The 9,699-nt window shown below is 35.1% G+C and overlaps 2 protein-coding genes across 2 annotated transcripts; both read left to right on the top strand.

Annotated features, from left to right (window-relative positions):
• Window positions 1-607: 607 nt before the first annotated feature.
• LOC127122796 (zinc finger BED domain-containing protein RICESLEEPER 2-like) lies at window positions 608-2,779 on the top strand. Its single transcript, XM_051053082.1, has one exon. The coding sequence runs from the start codon at window positions 608-610 to the stop codon at window positions 2,777-2,779; it is 2,172 nt and encodes a 723-aa protein (XP_050909039.1).
• Window positions 2,780-3,765: 986 nt separating this feature from the next.
• On the top strand, window positions 3,766-4,674 carry LOC127122795 (kinesin-like protein KIN-14U). Its single transcript, XM_051053081.1, has 4 exons — window positions 3,766-3,794; window positions 4,066-4,187; window positions 4,290-4,396; window positions 4,483-4,674. The coding sequence occupies exons 1-4, from the start codon at window positions 3,766-3,768 to the stop codon at window positions 4,672-4,674; spliced, it is 450 nt and encodes a 149-aa protein (XP_050909038.1).
• The last annotated feature ends 5,025 nt before the right edge of the window (window positions 4,675-9,699 follow it).

The raw sequence follows: 9,699 nt of genomic DNA, 5'->3' as shown, positions 1-9,699 counted from the left end.
TTATCAGCACCACACGATTACTGTTTATACACCCCCACCGTTTCTTTCCTCAGGTTTTTCTTATCTTTTCAATCAGTTCAGACATTGACTGCATTTATACAAACATGAGTGACATTGACTGCATTTGTAGTATTCTTCATTGATATAAACAAATTTGATGCGATTAATTAACCATAATTTTGCAGGATTGTCATCAAAATTATTTCTGAATTGTTCTTTATTCTCTGCAGGTTTGTGTTGTTTCTGATTATGACTTGTCTAAAGCAGAAAACAAGTAAGAGCTTGCACCATTTATTGCTTTTTTTCATACTTTAAGTGCTTTTCTTAGGACCTTTCAAATTGTTTTTACAAATTATCTTGTTGAACTTATACTTAAAAGTAAATTATGTTGGTTAATAAGCTGAAGTAAGTTATCCAAACATTCTTAAGTCATTGTAGAAATTCAGTGCATTTCATTTTCAACTCGAATAGCTATCATCTATTTTCATGTTATTTTATCTGTTAATGACTTTTTTCAAATAGCCAATTTTTACTTGATTTCTATTTTAAATTTTGCAACCTGCTTTTCCTTCAATTATGTTGATTATGGCTCCGTCATTTTTCAGTGATGGGTCAGCCTAATCAAACTATACCTACTCAATATGTCATGAATGAAGTTGGTTCAACAGCAACAACTGAAGTTGTTGGAGCAGAATTAGTTAATACCCAACCTACAAAGAAGAGGAAAGCTAGTGCAAGTGGTTCTAGGCAATCATCTGCTTGTTGGGAGCACTTTATTAGATTACCAGATGACTTAGTTGATACACCAACTGCAGCTTGTAAACACTGCCACAAAAAATACCTATGTGACCCTAGGACTCATGGCACCACCAACATGAACCATCACATTCTAAAATGTGCAAAGAAGCCTAGAACCATTGATCCCACCCAAACTATTCTGACATACCCCTCTGCAGAAGGATCTAGTTTGGGTCATGTTAGCTCCAAATTTGACAAGCAAGCTTGTAGAAAAGCTTTGTCAATTTTTGTGGTTCTAGATGAACAACCATTTAGTGCAGTTGAGGGGGAAGGTTTTAAGTACTATTCTAAAGTAATGCAGCCCCAGTTTACTCTCCCATCTAGGTGTATAGTAGCTAGAGACTGTTTTCAGCTACACTTGGATGAGAAACAAAAACTAAAAGCCTTCTTTAAGTCTGACTGCAATAGAGTAGCACTTACTACTGATTATTGGACTTCTATCCAAAATCAAAACTACTTAACCCTTACGGCACACTTTGTGGATAACGAATGGAACTATCAAAAGAGAATTATAAGCTTCACAGTTATTCCAAACCACAAGGGTGATACGGTAGGTAGGAAGATTGAAGAGGTGTTAAGGGATTGGGGAATTAGGAATGTGTCTACCATAACTGTTGATAATGCAACTTCAAATGATGTAGCTGTAGCATATTTGCATAGAAAAATATCAACTATGAATGGGATGATGGGGGATGGAAAATGTTTTCATATGAGGTGCGTTGCTCACATATTGAATTTGGTGGTAAATGAGGGTTTGAAAGATAAGCATTTGTCTATTACTAGTGTTAGGGATGCTGTTAGATTTGTCAAGTCCTCACCTCATAGGGCAGCCAAGTTTAAAGAGTGCATTGAATTTGCTGGAATAACTTGTAAAAAACTAGTATGTCTCGATGTTTCAACTCGTTGGAACGCGACATATTTGATGCTTGAGGCTGCAGAGAAGTTTCAAGCTGCTTTTGATAAGCTTGAGTATGAAGAGTCGAGCTATAGGGAGTTCTTTGGAAAAGGTAGTCCTCCTAGTAGTGATGATTGGGACATTGTTAGAGCTTTCATCTCTTTTTTAAAGTTATTCTATGAAGCAACTAATGTTTTTTCCACCTCTCAAAGTGTGAGTTTGCATAATGCTTTTCACCAAGTGTCTGCAATCTATTGTGAGCTGAAGCAAGCTACTATGAACTTGAATGGTGTTTTTGCCAGTGTGGGTGGGGACATGATGGAAAAGTATAATAGATATTGGGGGTGTGCTACTAAGATGAACAAGTTGATTTATTTTGGAATCATTTTGGATCCAAGATACAAGTTGAGTTATATTGAGTGGACTTTTAAGGATATGTATGGAGTCGGATCTGTGTTTGCTACCGGGTTGATCAAATCTATAAAAGAGAGCTTACAAAAATTGTATGATTGGTATAAGCAAGCTTATGACCAAAATCATAATAGACAACCTCTTGGTAATGGTGAAAACAATGTTTCCAATGATGAAACAACAGCTGGCCGTCCTTCACTAATGGCTAGAGTCGATGCTTTTGAGCAACATTTAGAGGAACAAGACTCGATTGATCAACAAAATGAGCTTGAGGGTTTTTACTCTAGTAAATCTGTCAAAAGGGATCCTAAATTTGACCTTCTTGTGTGGTGGAAACACAATTCAACACAATATCCTATTTTATCTACAATAGCTAAAGATATTTTTGCCACACCAGTGTCTACGGTTGCATCAGAAAGTGACTTTAGTACGGGAGGGAGAGTCTTAGAAACTTATAGGAGCTCCATAAAACCTGAAATGGCAGAGGCATTAATTTGCACCCAGAATTGGTTAAAGCCGTCTTTTACCTATTTCAAAGACTTGAACCTCATGGAAGATTTTGAGCTTTCTGAAGATATTATAGCAGGTAAAATTATTTTTAAAAATGTTATATCTTTATTTCATAATTGTTATATATTTCTAAAAAAATGTTTATTTCATTATTTTAGAATTTGAAGAAATTTCTTCTACAACAAGAAGAGGATCTTTACCGTCTCAGCCACAACCTTCTGGTTGTGCTTGAAAAATATGGAGGTATATTTACTTTATTAATTTGATTTATTTATTACTTTATTCCTTTTTAAAGCTTAATATTTTTCTTGTTTAATTTTTCAGTTCAACTATGTTTTTTGAAGTCATATGTGACTTATATTTTGTGACTACTCAATGGTCAAATAATATATATTTTGTCCTGTGGATTTTGAAGATATTCAAGCTAGCCAAATTTTGGTATGCATCAAACAATATATTATTGTATTAATTATCTATGTGGTTTTTTAGTTGGATTTACTACTAATTAATTATGAATTGAAGTTGGTAATGTCATGGTCGGTTGTCCATTAGTTATATGAAGTATTGCTAATTGTGTCAATAGAACATTTTGAGGCCATGCAGGAACAATTTGGAGCTAAGACATTTTTGATATATGTAGAACCTGTGTTTAGCAAAACAGGAGAAACAATTGGTGTAAACTATATGGGAATGGAAATAACTGCTGCCTTCAGAAACTGAAACTCAGGTTTCAAACTCTGATTCAGTTGAAAATTCGCCACCAGGTTCACCTTTTGCTAGTCCCAAACTTAATCAGACTAACTTAAATTATAATGGAGACACACCATGTTTGGATGATGGACCAGAAACCCCGTCATTTGGTGGCCCAGGGTATGATATTTGTTTTTCTTTTTTAGAAGCTAAACACTTCTAACTTATCATTCTTGTGCACAGACTATTTAAATTTTATGACAATTTGATATGTGTTGATTTTACCAGCTTGGACAAATATTCTCTGGAGAAACTGAGGGAGGCATCAGTTGTTGAAGCTGAGGCAGCTAGTGCTGTTTGGCAATCTGTGCAAGCTATATCAAGTAGTCCCGCTGATGAAACATCTGTGTCAGATGACAACTCACATGCTGCAGACACAATTGCAGATGGAAGTGACACAGATGGAGATGTTCAACTTCATCCTAGAGCTGTATGTGCTTGGAATCCTTGCTTATAACTGATGGAATATCTCTCAAGGATGCAAATTAATATAATTTTATTGCAGGTTGTAGTTGCTAAAGAGGCTATAGGTAACCTAGGTGGAATGGTGAGACAATTGTCACTCGATCAATTTGAAAATGAGATCAATTTGAAAATGAAAGCAGACGCATGCTTCCCATAAACAGTGATTCACCATATCCTACAAAAAAGTTCACCAGGCAGAAATCCCCTCAGGGTTTCAAAAGTTTACACTGATCAAGGAATGAGAAGAGAAGAAATTATGAACCTGTATCAGCTGAATCAGAGAGAGTTCGAGTTAAGTTTGGTGGGACAAGGAAAGAGTTTGCGTTTGATAAGGTTTTTCATCAAGATACAACTCAAGGTTAGTACTCTATCAAATTCCATTTTGTTGTGTTACCTAATTTTAATTATTTGATATTTGTACCAAATTTTACTATGTTTACCATTGTATGAACATCTGCAGAAAGTGTTTTTGTTGAAGTGGAGCCAATTCTAAGATCTGCAATGGACGGGCACAATGTGTGCGTTTTCGCTTATGGTCAAACCGGCACAGGCAAGACATTCACCATGGTCAGTGATGTCAAAATTGTGTTCATCTGCTAATTAATGTTATCCAATGTATGTTGTGGTTTCTGATTGTATATGATTAATTTTAGGATGGTACAAATGAGCAGTTAGGGATTATTCCTCGAGCTATTGAAGAACTCTTTCGTCAAGCGTCAATGGATGCTTCGTCCTCTTTTACTTTTTCAATGAGTATGTTGGAAGTTTACATGGGCCATGTCAGGGATCTGCTGTCTCCAAGACAGTCTTGTAGAACACATGAACCTCTCACTGTGTGGAAGTAGCATAACAGTTGTTATTTTGGATTGAAGTTTTTGATACTTTGAATTTATTTTGAATCTAAATTGTAGTAATTTGTAGCTCAAAATATTATCAAAATGTATTATTGGGCTCAAAATAATATCAACCCAATAAAACCGATTAAACCGATTGCATAACCCGCAACCCGTCCTAACTTAACCCATCCAAACCGATTACAAAAATGGGCGAAAATGGGCTTATATGGCTTAACCGCGGGTTGGGATGGGTGAGGCTTTTAGGCCCGAAACCGCCCAACCCAGCCCGCTGTCCAGCCCTAAGAGGGACCACATATCTGGAGAAATCTTTCTACCAACAGATTCGTACACATTGCCTTCACACAAGGACCACAACGAAATCCAAAAGGAATCCATTTGCCTAACGGAATGATTTGCTGGATTTGCCAGCTCACACCATACACAAACCTCGCACCACCCCTCTATAAAAAGAGAGTGAATCCACTGAAAATGGGGATCCCTGAAAAGAAAAAAAACCTTGTTGTTACTCTGCTCAAATAATCCTTAAACATCACCTAAAAGCTCTATTTTTCTGCTGAACTTGTTGAAGTTTCACACTGAAATTCAATAAGTTAGAGCTAAGCCACCATTCACTCAAAACGATCGTCACTACAATAATAGAAAATCGAAGGAAGAGATACAAGTCACAAGGAACTGAGGAAGATAAAGACGTCTTACCCAGATTCAGATCCATCTTTCATGCTCGCCGGAAACGCATGTCTTTTCCCAAGGTCTGGTTTTCTCTTTTTATTCTCCCAATTACCATTTATGCGCTTCATGATAAACTAGGTGACTGTGGTAGCTTAACATTTGATTTCTCCTTTATTCTCTTGAATTTGAAGTTTATTTGTGTCGTTTATTCAGCTCGTTGTCGTTTGAGGTCCCCATTAAAGCTTGTCTTAGATCTAAGTACGTGGTATTGTTGTGTTGGATTGATTGAGAATCTGTGCGTTTAAGAAACGTGAAGAGCAAAGAGTTGAAGAGTGACAGTTAGATTAGAGAGAAAGGCGAGTTATAAGATTGCGATGCAATTTTTACGCTTAGTTTTCTTAAGAACAGAGGAGAAGGAATGTAATGGTTCATTGAGATTGGGAGAGAGAGATCCGAAGAGGGTCTTCTTATGGTGTCCATTAGTCTCGTTTGGGGAATATAAGTTTTTAGTAATGATGAAAGCTCCAAAAGTCTTTTAATGTTGACGTTTCTCGCTATCCAATGTTTTGATTGCTTTTCATTTTCCTTCCTGCATTAATGACCAAGTCCCTTGGGAAACCCATAGCAATATGACTGTTGGAATTAGGAAGGTTCTTTTCCTCTTTCGTTTCCATGCAAGATTTTGGGGAGGAATTTGTATTGATCCAGTCCAGGTGTTCAATTGGACCGGACTGGAGTTTTCTCACCTGGTCCCTTTAGGTTTTTCAGCCCATTCTTTTCCTCTTTAATGTTATGCACCCAAGTGGGCTTCGATGGCCTTAAGGGCCCATTCTTTTGGACAGGTTCTTCATTCTTTTTGTTTATTTGGGCTTGGTTTGAAATTAGCTGATTTAAGCATGAATTCTATTCATTAATCAAACTTTATCATTACTTATTATTTAGCATATTTCTATAATTTTAATTTTAATTGATATGTGATATCATCATTACTTATTATTTAGCATATTTTTCTAATTTTGATTTTAATTGATATGTGATATTATCATTACTTATTACTTAACATGAAATTATTCATTTTAGCAATTTGTATACACTTGGTTATTCATGTGTACAAGTTATTGATCTCATATGTGTGGCGCGTTACAATCACGGCAAACCATTTCAAATTTCACCGATCCAAAAGCATTGCAACCATTTTCAAAAGAAATATTGCACAATTCTCGACTCAATTGAGCCCCATTTTCATACCCTTTGTAAGTCGATCGCTTTTATGCATCGCCATCAACCTCACATAGCTTACTCTTGGGCTTTCTTACAATGAGACCTATTCAGTTATCCAATAATTGATTAGATGATTGATTCACTAAATAAAATCCAATTCATTCGTAAACGCAAATTTAAAACCTCGATCCAATGTCGAGTATTTCTATTCAAAATTAATTAAGATACCTATTCACGATTAAATACCATTTCATTTAGAAATTAAAAGAGAGATGGTTTTGAGTCTTCAACTCCTCTCCTCGATTATTTGAATATGAGTTCTCTTACTCGGTTAGTCAAATAATTGTCATTTCTATCCGCCTAAACATGATTAAAACGAATCAGTTTTTTGTAATAAGAAATGAAAAGGGAGATGGTTTTGAGCCTTCAACTCCTCTCCTCGATTGTTTGAATACAAGTTTTCTTACTCGGTTAGTCAAACAATTTTCATTTCTCTGAAAAACTTCTAAACCCGATTAAATCAAAACATTTTCATAACAAACGATACGAAAAGGGAGATGGTCTTGAGCCTTCGATTCCTCTCCTCAAATGCTTGAATATAAGTCGCCTTACTCAGTCATTCGAACATTTTTCTTTTATTTAAAACACATAAACCATACATAAACTTATTTTCATAATCACTTTGATGAAAAAGAAAGTGGTCTAGAGTCTTCTATTCACTTTCCCGACTATTAGGATACGAGTTGCCTTACTCGACTATCCGAGTATTCGTCATTCGTTCAAAATACATTAACTATTATTTAAACCTTTTACAATAAAGGATGAAAAGGGGGATGGTCTAGAGCCTTTGATTCCTCCCCTCGACTATTAGGATACGAGTTGTCTTACTCGATATCCGAGTAATCGTCATCCAACAAAAATATCTTAACACATCAAATCTATCTTTCTTCGCCCACGTGCGATCATAATCAATCAAACAGAACATCAAACATATTAACTCAAATTGTCACCCCCATGTGACCTAAACTCTTTTCAAAAAAGAACACTGTTTAATCATTTCTAATGCGCACAACAAACTAATGCTTAAGCCTTCGCCGAGAGTAGACAAGCCATGTGTAGCCTTTAGGATGTGATCTAAATAGTTGTTCATTAAAAGACACCAACAAACCGTAGTTTCCTGAACTACGAATGCTCTGATTTCCTTATTGCACCATAAGGATACGTAGGCACGAGATTACGAGATCTTGACGAGCACACTAATAAAAAAACCTCCATTTCCCCCTTCTGAGGTTCCCATCCATATTTATTCAATATTTTAAATTACTCTAAGAGAGAGAATAACATTCAACTAACAATCAAATAGCAAATCGGACTAAAAGGTTCCCGTTGAGTACAACGGACGTGAGGGGTGCTAATACCTTCCCCTTGCGTAATCGACTCCCGAACCTGAATATGGTTGCGACGACCATTATTCCATTTTCTTAAAGGTTATATCGAATATTTTTCAATTCCTTCATTGGAATAAATAAATTTTAGTGACGACTCTGTCCGAACAAAATTTTTTCCGCGACCATCGCGAGGAATCGTATTTTTCGAGATGCGACACAACCCTCACGTTCGTTGTACTCAACAAGAACCGTTTGGTTAACTATGTATGTTAGTGATTGCTTAGAGTTGTTAGGGTTCTCGAGTTATTTGAAAGGAAAAAAAGAAGAGGACAAAAAGTTTGTTTTTTATTAAGGTTTCTGAAAAAGAAAAGAGATAGTTTTTTAGGAATTTTTTTTAATGTGTCTGACGAAACTTTGAATCTCAATCCTACATATCTTTAAGTGCAATAGAGAACTCAAGGCATACGTAGTTCTGGGTAGATAATGTTTCATTGTTGGTTGATATTAGAGAAAACTATTTTGTATTAATCGACAGAAAACATTGTTTTACCCAAAACAGGTGAGGAGTGAACGTTTGTATCACATTGTATGGATTTCTAGGTATCAACATTCACGGGAAAACGCCACTTACCTTAACTCAATGGTTGTGGATGAAGCATTGCTCTGCATTATTTTAAGACAAAATGTCTTTAATTTTTTAAAAGGTTTTGAAATTGTGCCAAGAGGCAAAAAGGTTTGAATGTGTTTGATGTATTTTAGGTGATGGAGAGAGCTTGGATTAGCGAGATATCCATCTCGGATCCTAGCCTCTGGAGCTCGTGGCATCTACCCCGTTCTTTTTCCATCTTTATTGAAAAGAGTTTTGATCTTATTAGATGTTTGAGTTTTTAATTGGAAAAGTGCACTCAATGTTGATCGAGGTTTGTTTATGGTTACGAAAAATGTTTGAAGTGATTAGACGGTTTGAAAATGATTTGAATGTGAAGTGGTAGTGGTTATGGTTTGTCTTAAGAAAAGTGACTCGACGTTGGATCGAGTATTTATATATTTTTTTTCTTTTAAAAAGGATTGATTTTATATTCACATTTATCTATTATCTATTTAATTATATCCTACATTAATAAATAAAAGTGAGAGCAATAAATACACAATTACGAACAAAGGGTGGGGGATACATATTGAAAATTGGGGAAATATAATAAAATACAATAAAACTAGTAAAAATCGTAATATTAAACAAATTAATAAAACAATGAGTAACAGAAAAATAATAATAATAGAATATATAAAGATATATAAAAAAACAAACACTATTATTTTTAGGGAAAAACTAAAATCATTATTGTTTTTTTAGATGTCTTTTTAAAATGGAGATAATCCCTTCTAAATTATTTAAAAGGTAAAACCTAAATAAAGAATTTTTCTTTTTTGCTATATATATTTTTTTCTTTTATTATTAAGAGGCTATTAAAAATGGTTATACAAAATTAAAGATAAATAATAGAAAGAAAAAATAAACTTTTTAATACAAACTTGATAAACTAATAAAACATAAATAAATAAATAAGAAAAGGCAAACAAATGGGCCATGAGGTTGTTAAGGAAGGAAGACCTGGAATGAACCAGCTGGTGGGGCGCGGGCTCTGACCAGAAATGGATTGGGTCAAATAGACCTAGACCCAACTAAGAATAAACTAGGAAAGTAACCTAGGCAGCCAATCATAATTTGTTCTTT

Source organism: Lathyrus oleraceus, chromosome 2, assembly GCF_024323335.1.
Source record: "Lathyrus oleraceus cultivar Zhongwan6 chromosome 2, CAAS_Psat_ZW6_1.0, whole genome shotgun sequence".
NCBI lineage: Eukaryota > Viridiplantae > Streptophyta > Magnoliopsida > Fabales > Fabaceae > Lathyrus > Lathyrus oleraceus.
Note: the sequence above shows the minus strand (reverse complement) of the source record. Positions and strands in the feature narration are given on the sequence as shown.

What these genes read in the sequence shown, in the direction of transcription:
- LOC127122796 (XM_051053082.1), top strand. Translation starts at nt 608, where the DNA reads ATGGGTCAGCCTAATCAAACTATACCTACTCAATATGTCATGAATGAA.
- LOC127122795 (XM_051053081.1), top strand. Translation starts at nt 3,766, where the DNA reads ATGGAGATGTTCAACTTCATCCTAGAGCT. An exon ending in TCATCAAGATACAACTCAAG is followed by an intron (nt 4,188 to 4,289) that starts GTTAGTACTCTA and finishes GAACATCTGCAG; the next exon opens with AAAGTGTTTTTGTTGAAGTG. An exon ending in CAGGCAAGACATTCACCATG is followed by an intron (nt 4,397 to 4,482) that starts GTCAGTGATGTC and finishes GATTAATTTTAG; the next exon opens with GATGGTACAAATGAGCAGTT.